The sequence below is a fragment of the Melanotaenia boesemani genome, chromosome 19 (genome assembly GCF_017639745.1).
Source record: "Melanotaenia boesemani isolate fMelBoe1 chromosome 19, fMelBoe1.pri, whole genome shotgun sequence".
Classification (NCBI taxonomy): Eukaryota; Metazoa; Chordata; class Actinopteri; order Atheriniformes; family Melanotaeniidae; genus Melanotaenia; species Melanotaenia boesemani.
In genome coordinates, this window is record NC_055700.1 from 15,322,512 (window position 1) to 15,338,027 (window position 15,516).

The 15,516-nt window shown below is 38.6% G+C and overlaps 1 protein-coding gene across 2 annotated transcripts; it reads left to right on the top strand.

Annotated features, from left to right (window-relative positions):
• Nucleotides 1–6,245: 6,245 nt before the first annotated feature.
• Nucleotides 6,246–15,209, top strand: gdnfa (glial cell derived neurotrophic factor a). Of its 2 annotated transcripts, XM_041969143.1 has the most exons (4): nucleotides 6,246–6,933; nucleotides 7,558–7,626; nucleotides 7,894–8,118; nucleotides 12,415–15,209. In XM_041969143.1, exons 2-4 carry the CDS (start codon nucleotides 7,617–7,619, stop codon nucleotides 12,972–12,974), a joined length of 795 nt encoding a protein of 264 aa, XP_041825077.1. In that variant the 5' UTR covers nucleotides 6,246–6,933; nucleotides 7,558–7,616; the 3' UTR covers nucleotides 12,975–15,209. The 2 variants fall into 2 exon arrangements, with proteins under 2 accessions (XP_041825077.1, XP_041825079.1); XM_041969145.1 differs by lacking the exon at nucleotides 7,558–7,626.
• The last annotated feature ends 307 nt before the right edge of the window (nucleotides 15,210–15,516 follow it).

Here is a 15,516-nt window from a genome sequence, read left to right on the forward strand (position 1 = left end):
TTCCTTCCCCAATTAGTGTGACCTTGTTACGTTTGAGCAGAGTTTCTGGGTCTTGTGAAAGTCAAGACTCAGCTTCATGCACCACACTTTAAGCTGAGCTTTTAAGCAAGTAGGCATGGTGTCTTGAGGTTATAAACAAAATAGCTTAGTTCAAACCTGTAAACTAATACAGATACATTAAACAAATGGACAACAAGCAGCGTAATACTGACCCTTCCCAAGGGAGCTTTTCATCTTTGCGCAGTGGTTGCGATCAGCACTTAGCTTCTCCTGTTTATTTAGTAACATAGTAGGAGGAGGCCCTGGCGGATACTCTTTGAATGCTAAAAACCGTAAAGCCAGTACAGAGTCTGACACTGTGCCACCTTGGGGAATGTTAGTATCCCACATGTCCCCTTTTTGAGGATGGGCGCCACTGACAGCTGCCGAAAGTCAGAGTTCAAAGTCATGCCAGGTAAATATCAGTGGTCAGGATTACAGGCTAGCAAGTGCAGAATGAAAAAAGACTTGAGTAACTTTATCAGCCTAACTGGAGACACCCTTGCTGTCCTAACGTGTCTTAATTGTGCACATGTTTAGGCATATTGCATACTATACAACATATTTATCCCTCCTTCAGTGCATCATTAGTCATGCAAACAGCTGAACACAACTTTCCTGGAGGGTTTCTTTGTTTGCTTAGTAGCCAAAAAACTGCATCTTAGTGAACCCATCTACATTTCCCATCCGTCTGACCTTAACTGAGCAAAACATTCAGTCTGTATTAAGACATTTGCAAGATGCAGTGTTGTAAATGCTAACAAAGCAACAGCTACCACTGCTTACTGCTGCACTCTGAGCTTAAATTCATTGTTTCCAGTGTGACCCAGTAAACTCACTGGTCCATGGGAAAGCGCTTACCAGGTTCCATTTGTACATGGTGAGACAATTTACCCATGACCAGTAATAAGCTGTTCACACACCGTGCAGCTATAGCAGCTATAACTACAGAATAGGACTCTGTGTAGCAAAGCAAAGTTTGTTTTATCATGCAGTTGTATAAAAACTGTGACTACCTCAGTCTGCCTGTCACAGCTTCTACAAAAATAAATATTGTCATACAGGTCTGAATGGACATGGGGAGTTTTAAATGGCTCCCTTCTCCTCATTTAGTATCTGTGTCTGAGATTTAACCTTCCTTACTTCCTCCCTTCTATTTATAACAGTGTCATAGTCCTGCCTGCACTTTGATAGTACCAAGTGATCTCATTTACACACTCTCACACATACTCACTGACATATAGCCACACACACACACTCACATCCTAATGCTAGCACTTATTCTGCACAAATACAATCTATGCATGAATGATGCCAACAAATACTCATAAAATGTTTGAGCAGTGAGTGAAACAGATGGAAATACTGCATGGAGTGCCACAATGGTTGGGTGTTTGGCAGCAGGCCACATCTGAATTGTAGCATGTCCTAATGGATCAGCTGAAAGCTATGTGAATCCTTCAGTATCTGTCCTGACTACCTGCTTTCTGTCTCTGTGCCAAGAGCGATTCGAGGCTCTGTTACTGGCTGACAGCTGAGCTTTCACTGCTAGACAACTGGCACTTTTGCACCCTGCATGCATGATGCAGAATGAGAAGTAGCAAGCAAAAGGTACTGGACTTATGGTAAACACAACTGAAAGAAATGATAAAGCAACAGTGGTAGTGGCCTTTAAACATTACAAATAATTAGACTTTGACAACACAGTTAAAACACTTTCTACAATATGCAACTTTGCTTCTTAAGCTCTGATTCATAGCATTGCCAACCAGGTGCATGAAGATTTCAAATTCTTGAAGCAACAATACCAACAATAATAAACAAATACTCTGGTAAACGACAGTCTGGCTCTCAAAATGCTATTAAAGTAGAGATATCAGCTAAATTTATGAAAGCTATCCAAAGTAAAATCACTTATTCTGCAAAAGAATTGTATAAGTAGTTCTGTATATTATATGAACCAACTGCGGTATTGGGGCATGTCTTGGGGGTGATGCATAACTAGGTTCTGTTGGTAAGGTAAATCTATAGCAATGCATTATATTTTCTTAAGCAAATTATATGGTTTATATGCCCGTACCCACAAAAAAATTATTTGTGATTGGTGTAAAATATGATGCCTTATTCCAATCCCCTTTAGCTTACATTGTGCATGTGGTAGTCTGACCTGGTCATTCACAAAACTGTCAAGCTTACATTAGCTAAACCAGCATGTATCTCCCTATTGTTCATCTATTATCATCTTACTCTCACAGAATTTTCCAATTAAGATTATTTTTTTAATCAAGCTGACATTGAAACTACTGATGAGTTAATCTGTAACCATGTTCGTATGAGTTGCTCTTGTGAATCAGACCATTTAAATATTTCAAACTGTAACAATGGTGTAAATGATTATGACAGTGGTTTGTCATCAGTTTAACTTCGGTTGATTTTGCTCATTCTGTTACATCTGCTGTGCAGCCATGTGTTGTAACTGTTTATTCAAAGAGAATGAAATTGGAAACAGACCTAAATAGAGTATGTCCCACTTCTTTTGGATGCTACATGAGGCAATGACTAATTAAAGCAAGAAGCAGAAAATAACAGTTGTCACATCGTTGCATGTAATTAAACACAATGATTTAACTAAACAAGTCATTATCAATGGATATAACACACCCAATGAGACATAATATCTATGAAGTTACAGGAAAATAAGAATTATTGCCCATGTGTAGCATTTCTTTGAGATTTTTCTTAAACAGAACCAGATGCAGTGTGCTGGATTTTTTTGTGAAGTCATTGTTATTTCCATTTGAAGGCTTGTCAACACTGTATAGAGGCTTAACATCAAAAATTGAGGTGCTTGTCCCATCAGTGACACAAATAATAAAAGAGGCCTTTTCTCTGTGAGTGACGAGCCTCTTCATCATACTCCATGCGGTGGTGATTCGTTCAGCTTACTCATGTTTCTCCTCCTAACAAATTAATATTTATTATAGTCGCTCAAGTATTCCGCTCAGGGGACTTGTGACACCCGCAGAGAGTGCAGCGCTCTAACATAAAGGAAGTCTCTAAGATGGATCTATTTTCAGTGACCATTATCTTCTCAGCTCTGTCTGTGGGCAGAGAAAGGGCACAGAGGACTCCTTTGGTGACACGTCTGCAGATATCTATAAACAATACTGCATCTGTCTGTCATATATCTGAACAGACTGTGTCCCACGCTAGCCTGATGTGTCATACACAGTAAATCAATCTGCTAAAATCTGCCAGTTACTGCACCCAAACAAATTAAATTTAATATAAAAAAAAAAAGTTTAACAAACTATCAAAGAGATTTTACAATCAATTTTTCTTTTATTTTATTTTTAAGCTTTATTTATACAGGCAGCCCTATTGAGACACAAGAGAGACCTGTTAACCTAACAGGCTTGTCTTTGGATGGTGTTAATGGACTTGCTTTTTGGTGTTGATGTAATCTGGCTATTCTGGGCTGCAAGTACCAAGATAAATCCTTTATACAAGTTTAAGCTCTTGTGAAATGCTTACTTAGATCTTCACATTTATACCCATGTAATATCAACTGTTCAAAATGTTAAAAGAGACTTAAATAAATAGGAGTTAGAACTAAAGCATCTAATTATACACATGCTCAGTAGGAAACTGCTGCACCAACAATGCAAGGAGAAACTCTATAGGCAACTTTTTCATCCCAGCTGCTGTCAGCCTTTTAAACAGCAGCACAGCTAAAATCTGAAGCTGTTTTCCAGTCATTTTGTGCATGCTAATTTCCTTAATGTTGGACACCAGTGCTCATCCACCTGGTATAAAATGTTCAATTATATATGGCATTTGTATCTGAACATATCTTGCACACATATGTTTTTTATTTGCACACCTAATGTGTTTTGTTTGTTTGTGTTTTTTTTTTTTAACAAACTGTTATTATGCCTTAAAGCAGACCTTCATTGGGAAAATTACCTTTGTATATCTTGTGCATAGTCTTTGTGCATTATATGCTATATTTCTTTGGCTGCTGAATTTCCCTGTAGGATAAATGAAGTATATCTTATAAACTGAATGGATTCAGTTAAGTTTAGGAATTTTTGCTTCAAGCTGTCTTGATTCTGACCCTCCTGCTGAACCACACTGTTTCAGGTTGTTACTCTATTGGGACTCGTCTTTTTCCATCCCTCTCTACTCCTTTATGGCCCAAAAATGAATAAAAATTTTATTAAAAAGAAATTGCATGTAAAGTTGTAGATTTGGAACTATATATAGATTTTTTTTTAATGCAGTGTGTTTGTCTTTCCATCCCTAAGAACAACTTTGTGATGCTCCTGTTAAAATAATGCAATAATCCCCCAAATACAGATGTCATAGCCCTTCTTTAGGTGTTAAGTGGGGCACACATAAGAGAACAAAAGATGTTCATTTAGTCCTCTAAATAAATGGGTGATTGTCAATTTGACTGCAAATGTGGTTACTCATGCTGGGCTGTAATTTACAGTGTGATTCTCACCAAACTGCTTGTTTGAACTCCGGATCACCTTGAAAAATCACACTTTCTCAGCTGTCTCTTCCTCTGCTGTCAGATGGCTCCATCCTTTATTGTAGCCTGTTGAATGGAAGATCGCATTACACTCATGTGTTTTGAGTTTGTTTATACAGTCTATGAACTGACTTTCTTTCATTCATTCTCATTACCTGCTCATTCCTGTTTGAGGTAGTGAGATCCTTTAGACTATCCCAGGATGAGCTGGCAGGGTAACAACAGCAGAGTTCAATATTGCTGTTTAACAAAAGAGATTTTTTCCTTTAATTTTTATTACAATTCAAGCGATGAGTGATTGTAGGAAAGTAAATATCTGAAGTAAAAGGTATTTTAGTCAGTATTGAAAACTTAAACAGGATCTTAATGTTAATATAATGATGGCTTCTGCATTTACAACACAACAGAAAAGTGGTGCAACTAGAATAGATAGTGGTAAGTAAATGCACAAGGATGCAGTCTTAATTATTTTAATTCTTGACAAGATGATAAGTAAATCTCTGGGCAGTTTATAGTAACATTATATCCCATTATATTAAAAACAATTAAGGACTTTTAAATATCTGAGTCTGTGCTGAGTTGCCATGAAATAAAAAACAAAAACAAACTCAAATTTAGAGGGTGTTATCGTGACAAATGAACCGTTAGCAGCAGTCACTTAAGAACAATGAAACCATGAAAACATGACAGGGAGGAATCCATACAATAAAGACCTGGCGGTGTATCTTGCAGATGCAGGGACGGGCAGGGCAAACGCACGAATGAAAACATGTATTAACAAGACGTTTCAGCTCATGAACAAACAAATGGGAGCCCTAATCCAACCGAGTAACAGGTAAGTCGGCATGGATTTAAAATGTCAGTGAGTGGATTTTCATCTCTTTATTCGACAGCTCTCCCTCTTGCAGCTTTTCATGTGTTAAATTAGAACCAGAGTGCTTCTTGGACACGCAAGTGCAGTTGTGGTTGGAACCAGTCTCCTGGCAGCACAAAAATGACTTTGATTGTCAAAGCACTGAGTAACTTGTGGAATTCAAATTAACAGATGAAAGGCGGATGGGCCTCGTAAATCGTGAAGGGAGACGGAGAGGGTTTTCTCAGGTGCCACAAGCGCATGGGCCTCTTTTTTGTGACCTGACCCAAAAGTGACTGAATGACCAGGATGATGCTCCGACGAATTATATTTGTGTTAAGTCTACAAATGCCTGCATATGTAACACAGCCCAACACAGCGTCCATGGGTTCCTTAAAAGCTCGTCCCGCGTCCTCACAAATATGTTCCTAGTAAATCGCAACTGGAGTGGGAACTTCTACATTTGAGATGTGTGTAGCCATGAGACGGAACTTGACACCGAGGCGCACAGAGCACGGAGATCAGGTTAGAAACATGCACCGCAACAGAACATCTCCAAATCGCATTCCGCATACTGAAATCTAAGCCGAGGACATCAGGATGTGTGACATAATCCCCAAGACATCTGAAAACTGCGCTCCTCCAAACAAGGCTCCAGGGGTGGTTTGGAGAGATATGTGAACCTCTGTTACTTACTGTTTGCTCTTGCAGGGATCTATAAAAGAGGGGCGGACACCAACTGCCCCCAAACGTCAGAGCGCATTTAACTATAAATCTCTCCAACAGCCCTCTGCGCGCGATGCGGTGTTATGCGCAGACATCTGTCCTGCTTCAGTCCAATGTGTGGATAACGCGTGTGGAGACTGTCCGTGCTACATAAACTGCTGTCCAGCATGGAGAAAATGGAGAATAATTACCTTACATTATATTTTTGTTGTTTACCACAACAATATATTAAATACTAAGCGCATTCTGGATAAAAAGAACGCTTTTACTGTTTTTTTCAGGAGGCTTTAGCCTGGAAAACAGACACGTTTAGCGCTCTGCGTATTTGCTGGAGACGCTGATGTCTTCATTGGACTCCTCTCCGTGGGAGATGGTGGATCTCTCTCGGATTTCCAACGTGGAAACGTAGCATCTAATTAATCAGCGACTGCAACTGAACCCTTTTTTTAAAAAGCGCAGTGGCTTTTGGTCCGCTCTCTTCAACACCAAACCTTGGACTCCTGAGAGTGGAGAGACGCATGGTTTGCTTGGTGCGCTGGGTCGGAATATTAAAAACATAGCTGGCACACCTTGGCCACTTTTTATTTTGTCTCAAACTGAATTTGAACCTGTTAATGGATTTTTTTTCCTGTTTATTTATTCTATTTTTATTCTTATTTTCTTTGTAACGATCAATGCTGCTAAGTCAGCTGAGGAGACTGTATGAGTTGCGTTTTCTGTTTGGATTTTACCACCAATAGCCAAGCGAGTTTCAAGGTCTGCTTGGGCCTTATTTAAGGTAAGAGAATCTTTCATTAGGCTACTCATGACTAAAATATAGCCAACTTTTATTTATCGGTTTCCGTAGAACATATAGTCAACCTCTCCTCATTTGTAAATTACCTTTTATTGAAAAGACATTTCTAAATTTTAAAAGGGGAGGGAAGGCAACTTAATCGTTTGTAAATATTATTGTGAGAACTGTTGCATTTTAAGCTGAGTATTTATCAGTGTATTGCTGTTTAGGTACACTGCAGACTCAACATGCCATTAGTAAGAGTCACGTAAGCTGTGGGATCGCCATCTGGCCAACTCACACCATTATTTAGGCTACCGTTGCCAAAATGTTTTGGTGCGCTTCTCAGCCAATGTTTTCCTTTTTTAATGTGTGTATGTGTCAGGCGCACCATCAGTGCCTCAACACAAGTAGTAAAAGCCCCTCTGATATCACAGCAGCATGACATTCAACCATTAGCACAGAATCCCTTTGAGCAGACTTGTGTTTAATCTAATGTTACCTTTGCGCAAAAATGTACGCATTTCACACTTTGACATTTTGAGTTAGCCTATGTGTCGTTTTTTTGTTTTTGTTTTTTTTTATAAGAATTTTCTGGTGGGTTTACCCAGTTTTTTACGTTCACAGCACACACGCGACGTGAGGATCAGAGCCTCTTGACATGATGACACAGTTATTAATACAGAATGAGTCAGGGTAGGTCTGGCCACCGATTCACACTGTTTCACACACTACAAACACTACAAACTAGAGTTGGCTGACATTCTGGGTGTGTGCAGATTTCTTTTTCTTTCTTTCTTTCTTTCTTTCTTTCTTTCTTTCTTTCTTTCTTTCTTTCTTTCTTTCTTTCTTTCTTTCTTTCTTTCTTTCTTTCTTTCTAATCAGTTTGCTTTGCCTCCTAATCTATAATAAATTGTACAGAATAATAACAGCAAACCAATAAGAACTATTTTATTTCTGCAGCTTTCTTCATAGGAACTGAGTCTAAAATGAAGTTATGGGATGTTTTGGCCACGTGTTTGTTGCTCCTGAGCTCTGTTGCTACAAGGCCTCTCTACCAAAACACTCAGCCAACCAGGAGGACTAACTTCCCCAGAAGCTACCGTGATTCTGTGTCTCTGTCTGTGGAAGAGCCATTGTTCCAGCGTGAGGACCACAGCCTGCAGGACATCTCCATGGATGATCAATGTAAGCCGCACAGCGTGTTGTTTTTGACTAGCTCATCTGTGACATGCAGTCACGTTATCGATATGTCCTGCTTGTGCAAAACTGTGTTTAATCACAAGCAATTTAGTGTCTCTTGCCTAATTACACATGAGTAGCACTTCCTAGAGTAATAATCAGTGGGTGTATTTATTAATAAGGCTCTTATAGAAGCTGAGGTTATCAGATGGAATATCTTAATTTGTGTTTTATTGTTGCTTTGGGTTACGTCATACTTATGTTTAAACAAACCAGCAGCACCAATAAGACTTTGAACAGCTCCAGTCCACAGCAGACGTCACTCTTCACATTTCCCCATCTCCTCTTGTTTATATTCACCTCTGCCTTTCTGTGGCTTAGAGACCCATGACCTTTATCCATCTGCCAAAACTCAGAAATCATGGCATGTTTTGGAAGAGGCACTGTGAACCAGGTCAAAAGGAATTTTCAAGAGAGAGGCCGGATAACTCTGGATGGTTTGAAGCACCATGTGAGAGTTCTGTGTTTATCTTAATTTTAACAGAGACAGTGGGCAGGAATTTATTTTGTTTGGATCAATGTGACATTGTATCATCCTCACATAGAAGTAAACACAGCCAAGAACTAGATAAGGAATGGAACATCTGGGCAAGTGTTTGTGCTGCCACTTCATGTTCTGTTTGGACCGTGGTGACATCACTGATCTGCTGTGTAACCCAAGACTATTAAGTATTCACTAATAGTATAAACAAAACTATAGTCCCAAGAAGGGATAGGCCTTCTTGCTTGTGAAGAATGTTGAAGATAAACATGGTTTTGCCCTAAAATGTTAATTTCAGAATCTGCAAATGAGAATCAGATATTTAGCAATCAAACTAGTTAAACAAAAATCAATGTTTATGATGCTTTAATGAATTTTCTTTAAGGGAAACATGTGGTGTGTGTGTGTGTGTATATGTTTTATTATTTTAGACAAAAAACATCACCTCTAACTGTTGTCTTTACAAAATTGTTGGAAAATTTGCATCATGAATCATTTAATTTGCTGCTGGCAATCCAATCTGTCAGCAGGTGTACTCTGCAGCCAGCCAGTCTGTCAGCTGACATACAATAGAAGGTGCCTAAATCAAAGGGTAGGTGTGTCTAAACAGATTGGCCCTCGCTCATCTGATACACTAGCAGCAGCTTAATCAGCTGTGGAGCTCAGGCAGATCAGATAGCAAAGGTAAAAGAGGAGAGATAGGTGACACTGCTGTGTAGAGGCTGTGTTAACCACAACACCACCTGCCGGATATCTCAGCCTGCCAGCCGTGACTTCTAGATACACATGCAGCATGTCAGCGGACATCCATACATTAACACAGACTCACACAGGTGATGTCATTAAATTCACCTAATAGATTCATGTCAGAAAAATACATCTCCATAATCTAGTTCATTGACGGTCCTGCAGGCAGTCAAAGTAGGAGAGACGTCACTATAATAGAACCAACATGGAACTCTGGAGGGTCCAAGATTTTCAGTCAGTTCTCATTTCTTCTCACAGCAGATGGTGAAGAGCTGTGCTGGTGCATGTTTTCAGTTTGCTGCAGACTGCAATCCGCCTCATCTAAATAACTCATAGCATATGATTTCCTTGTATTTGGCCTTTCAAGTCTGGGCATCCTTAAATTACATCCATCAAAGATTTAAATCTCACTTGGTGGCGTGATTGTCTGTGCCTACTGTGTCAGCTCAGTCGGTTTCTGTGTGAAAGCTGAGTTAACGTAGGCTGGAACTTTTAATGACTCAGTTTCTGTGTGAAAAAAGCAGAGGCATTATTTTATTATAATCATTATTATTTATTGTTTTTTAGTTAAATTGCCTCTGTTTTTCAAAATACATATATTCCACATTTGTTCATTTATAGGACTATGTGACAGTGAGTACAATGAAGTAGTTGTTTTATTTACTGATCCATTCAAAACCTGTTAATTAAATCAAAGGCTTTTGACAGAAGCTGTTTAGTTCAGACTGAAAGCAGAGTAGTTTCTGGACAAGTAAAGGAAACTCCAGGAACTTATTTTATCTGGCCAAGAATTTGCCTGGCACAGAAATCTGAGTCAAATAGTTGTCATTTTAACATTTATTTTTCTGTAAATTAAATTTAAAGAAAGTACAGTGGCATGCAGAGCTTTGGGTGTCAATGCTCAAAATTTCTCTTACAGTTAAAGATATTCTAAGTAGAAAAAAATAACATATACTAGCAGAAAAGTAATCTCACTGGTGTGTCTCATGACCCACTGGAAGTGTGAGGTGGTGTATTTTTTATTTTTATTTTTTGCCTTTATCTATCTTTTAATGCTTTTTGCTGCAGCCTTTATACAGCAGGTGCATAAACACAGAGTCACAACACACATTTAAGAAAACTGACAGCATTCAGTTAAAATAGCAATTTCCTCCTTCATCTCATATAAATAAATGAATATTTTGATTTAAAAATATATACAAGGTAGTTTGAATGGGCATATGTGTTTATTAGTGTTTTAAAGACACACTCCGTAAGATGGATGCCATTGATAGGGGGCGTGTCACGGAGAAAATGGCAAAAGTTAGTGCATCTTTAAGATTTGCTAAATAGGGTTTTATTTTTCTAATTTCCAACTTTGTTCTACAGTTGTCCAAGGATGTTTTTTATTTTCCCTTTATGGACAAGAGCTCTGGTCCGAACACTTGATACTGGACCTGCTGAGGAAAAGCTTGGTTTGAGTGCTGAGTTTCTAAACAGTAAGCAGAAATCAGTAGGTCATTTGCATTTCAATGAGTAGGAAATACATTTATCTTTAAGATTAAATATGCTTGTCAGTGTTTTAACCAAGTGAATTTTACAGTGAAATTTAGCTCCTATGACAAGTATTTTGAGCATTTTAGCAGTTATCATTTGACAATGTCAGTGAGCACTTGAAAGTTGAACTTATTTTCTGGTGTGTGAACTTGTTTTCAATTAAATGCTTCACAGCCGTCCCAAAAGAACAGAAAAAAAGTAAAAAATTAAACATGATTGGACTTATTACGCATGCATTTTCAAATATTTTAATGAAGTTTCTTTAGACATTTGACAAAATATAAAATACAATCCACACAGAAGAATAATTACAGTAAGCAGTGGTTTCTATTATGTATCAAATGTTTAAGCTGAACACCATCTAAAAATATCTAATACGTTTTGATTTAGCATGTTGAGTAATATATCATTTATTTTTCTAGAAGATAGTGGAATTTGTGGGTCAAATGTGTCGTGATCTTACATTGTACAAGTTGAATTTTGTACAAATCCCCACTGCCATAAATATATGGATTGATATCTTCAACATGTCAGTAATCTGATATCAACAAATCCTTCAGATGATCATCTTTTTGAAGACTGATCAAACTCTTGACAGCAAAGTAAATCTGCTTTGGGTTTTTGGAGATTTTTTAAAGGACAAAAGCAATACAGTGCCACATCATGAAGCTTCCAGAAACTAAGAGAAGTTCACCACATTTATCACTTATGCAAACAAGAAAAGAAAGAAGAAAAGAAGAAAAATATGAAAATGAAATAAGATGGCTTCTATAAGAGGTTAATCCTGAAAATACACATAAGATGACCTTATCTTATCTTAGAGAGGAAATCTGGTGGCTCTGCAATGGTTCTCACATTCTTTTGACCTAAACATCATCAATAATCTGTGACAGTACAGCAGTGTGTATGTAGCAGTCTAAAAATCTTACTTAAAAACAATAATAATGTTCAATAAGGAAAAACAGTTTTGAAAATCCCCAAAATATATACTTGAAGTCTTGGCTGGCTCCAAAAATCCTTTACGGGCTTCTGATATTCTTCAAATAAGGCGGTAGTAAGAATTAACCATACAGGATAAATACACATTTGCTTGAGAGCCTTTTCCTTTCCTCATTTAGCTTTTTATAGTCACAGAAATATTGCCCTGTGGTTGCATGACTAGCACCACAGTGGTGATGAAGATGGTCATCTTTGCAGATCAAATCATCATCAAAATGTTCCATCTTAATATCTCATGGTTAAATGTCTTCAAAGGTTCTGTGTTTGAGACTTTCCTGGTTAAGAAATGTTTTCACACCCTTCAGTGTGGCATCGCTGCATTTTATTTGCGTTTATCACCACAATAATTAAAAGTTTTAAATTATTTGCCCATGTAATCACTTAAAAGTGGTCATAGTTAATTAATGTTCCTGTAGGCATGTTAATTAGTATTTTAAATCCATCTTTCGGAATTTATCTCTTCCTTCTGTGTGTTTTAGATGACACTGCAGGTCCCTATCCAGAGCAGTTTGAAGATGTAATGGACCTTATTGAGGCTGCCATTGGCAGACTCCGGAGATCATCGGAAACGAGCAGCAACTCAAAGGGACGGAGACAGCAAAGACAACGAGGAGCAGCAAACACAAGAGGCACGAGAGGCGAGGGGAGAGGGCATGGAGTCAAGAGGCGGAGTCGAGGCCGAGGGGGTGGTCGAGCTGGTAAAGGAGGTCGAGGTGAGAAGGGCAAGGAGAAGACATGGGTGCAGAGTCGTGGTTGCTTGCTAAAGGAGATCTATCTGAATGTGACAGATTTGGGGCTGGGACACCGGACTAAAGAGGCGCTAATCTTCCGGTACTGTAGTGGTCCCTGTAGTGAGGCAGAGACCAACTATGACAAGATCCTGATGAACCTCACACACAAAAAAAAGCTGGACAATGACGCACCCTCTCGCACCTGTTGTCGACCAATCGCATTTGATGATGACTTATCTTTTTTGGACGATGATTTGGTGTATCACACGCTGAAAAAACATTCAGCAAGGAAATGTGCCTGTGTCTGAGGAAGCAAGAAAATGACAGACACTACCAGCACCAGCAAACTACAGATTATAAGCTGGTGTCTCGACAGGAAGTCAAACTTGGAGTGTATCTCTTATTTTTGTCAGTTGTCACCAAGAGGAGATGCAGGTGAGTATAACAAGACCACCTGAAAGGCACTGGAACAGCTGTTTAAAAGTAAACTGCATGCTAAACTTTTGGCAATCAGCATTTTCAGTCCTCTAGAGCACCAATTCCCAGAAGATTCAGTACTGCTCCACTTCCAGATTTTGTAACTGTGCTGTCAGAGAAGGTGAAAGTGAAGAAAAACTTTTGCAAGTGGAATTAATTTACCAGGAACTCAGTTTTTCCATTGCTGCCTGGCTCCAGATGAATCCAGAGATTAAAGGAGCTTTCTCGGTTGCAGTTGAACTCACTTCCACCAATAGTCTGGACGTTGAAATTTGCATTTGGAGCCAAGAAACCACATGGCAAAGACATAGGTGCAGCAAAGACTTTTACTGTAATGCGTCTACATAAAATCCAGTCATTGTGTGTATATATATATATATATATATATATATATATATATATAGTGTGTAATAAGAAGTATATTTATTAAGATGGAATTAACTTATTGTTATTTATTTCAATCCATTTTATGAGAGAAATTTTCTTCTGTTTTTCCTATTTATTTAATAGCTTTGTTTGTCCTGGATGGTGCCAAAGTGGAGCATTTTTTTCATGCAAGGTGATCTAGAACTGCTTAACAGTTCTACACATCTTAGCAATGCCTTTTTTAAAAAAATAACATTTAGATTCCTTTTTTTTTCAAACATCCTTATGATCATCAGTAGCCATCAAAGTAAGGTAGGATAGATAGAGAGGCAGAGGAGGGGACCAATAGAAGAATTTAGGTAAAAACCAGAATAAAACAGATGAGCTGTTTTGACACTCTTTTTTTTTTGGGACGATGATTCAGTTCACCTCACTTTTCATTAATGCAACCACTAAGAAAACTTATACTTTCTTCTAATAACACCTCTTCATCACATACTATGTTTACAAGGAAGCAAGTACTTCTTTGCTTCAAGGACAGATTTAATGTTACTCCAACCAGAAGCCATAACAACTTTAAGATTAAATGTAAAATCAGCATGGGTGCAATGGTCTCACAAGGATTTAAAGGTGCCTTTGAGGATCCATCCTTTGAGTTGCACAGTACAGAAGCTGCTACAATGCTTGCCAATCAGCAGTCATTATCCAAAACCTCACTCTGCCCTCGCAGCAGGTCTGAGTGGGGCTCCACGGGGGTTACTGTCCCAGTAGGCTTTAACGTTCACGGGACTCCCTGCATTTCTGTCTGTTCTCTGACTGACAGGTCTTATTCCCTCAAAGGGGATTTGAAAGTGATCCTCTAACATGAGTCTTAACCAAATATCCCCACTGGCAAAGGCAGTTTAAGGAAGATCTAGCTACTGTAGTGGCTGTCATTGCACAGCTGATTTAAGTATCTAAAGACTGGATGTTTTGACAAAAGAGTGTGTTTTGGAATAACTGAGCGAAGACGATGGGTTGGCTCAACATGCTTTCTACATGTAACGACTTGTTCAACCAAATTTATTCCTATACTAAAGCAGAAATGTGCACGAAAGGAAAGCACAAGGCTCCTTTAAGAGCATGTTGCTTCGTCCTGCGAGGGGGTCGTTTTAAGTAGAACAAAGAGAGCCCTCGTATAGATCTTGATGTTAGCACGGATTAGGGACCAAGGTATCTGTGCCCACCCAGCAGCAAGCAAACCAGCTTTACTATGTAATCCCCCTGCACAGAACAAATCCACCACATCAAGCTGAATTTAGGCCAAACACTACACACAGAGGAAGAATAGCTCTTGCTTTTATCACAGCATACCTCATAAACTGAATCATCTTCCCCTTTTAACAACTGATTTGTCCATGAGTTTTTCCAGATGAGAATGTGCAGTGAGACTTCCCAAAAGCCCCAGAGGGCCTTGCTACCAGTCAATAACCTACATTAAAGTGTGTGACCTGTGACAGCTTCTCATCTTCATTACTGATTGCTCAACTGTTCATTGGAAATTTACTTCTTGGTTAGATGCAAAGAACTCTACAGTGTTAATATTAAAGGTAAGATCCGTATTTGTTGTCAGTCCATTAAGACCTCAGAAAAAAAAAAAACTGTTGTCTCACTTGTTTTGTGTTACAGAACCAAAGCTCTCTGCAAACTTTATTTTTGTACAATATTCATTTTATAACTTTTTACAGAAATAAACTTGTTTCTATAAATGGACGTGTCTCCTGGTATTGTGCCATGTGCAATAACCAAACTGGTGCCAGATGTTGCTAATTTGCTTGTGATGTCATGTAAATTTGAGGATGTTAATTTGGGCTTGAACGGAGAATTGTGAGGACCATTTAAGAGATGGCCTCCACAATATGGTGTCTCCTTCTTTTCTGCATTCTTGAACGAGAGCCCAGGGTCGTACAGTAAACAAAAGCTAACAGTAAAGAGCCACTGTGTTGTAAATCAAGGCGCTCGAGAATC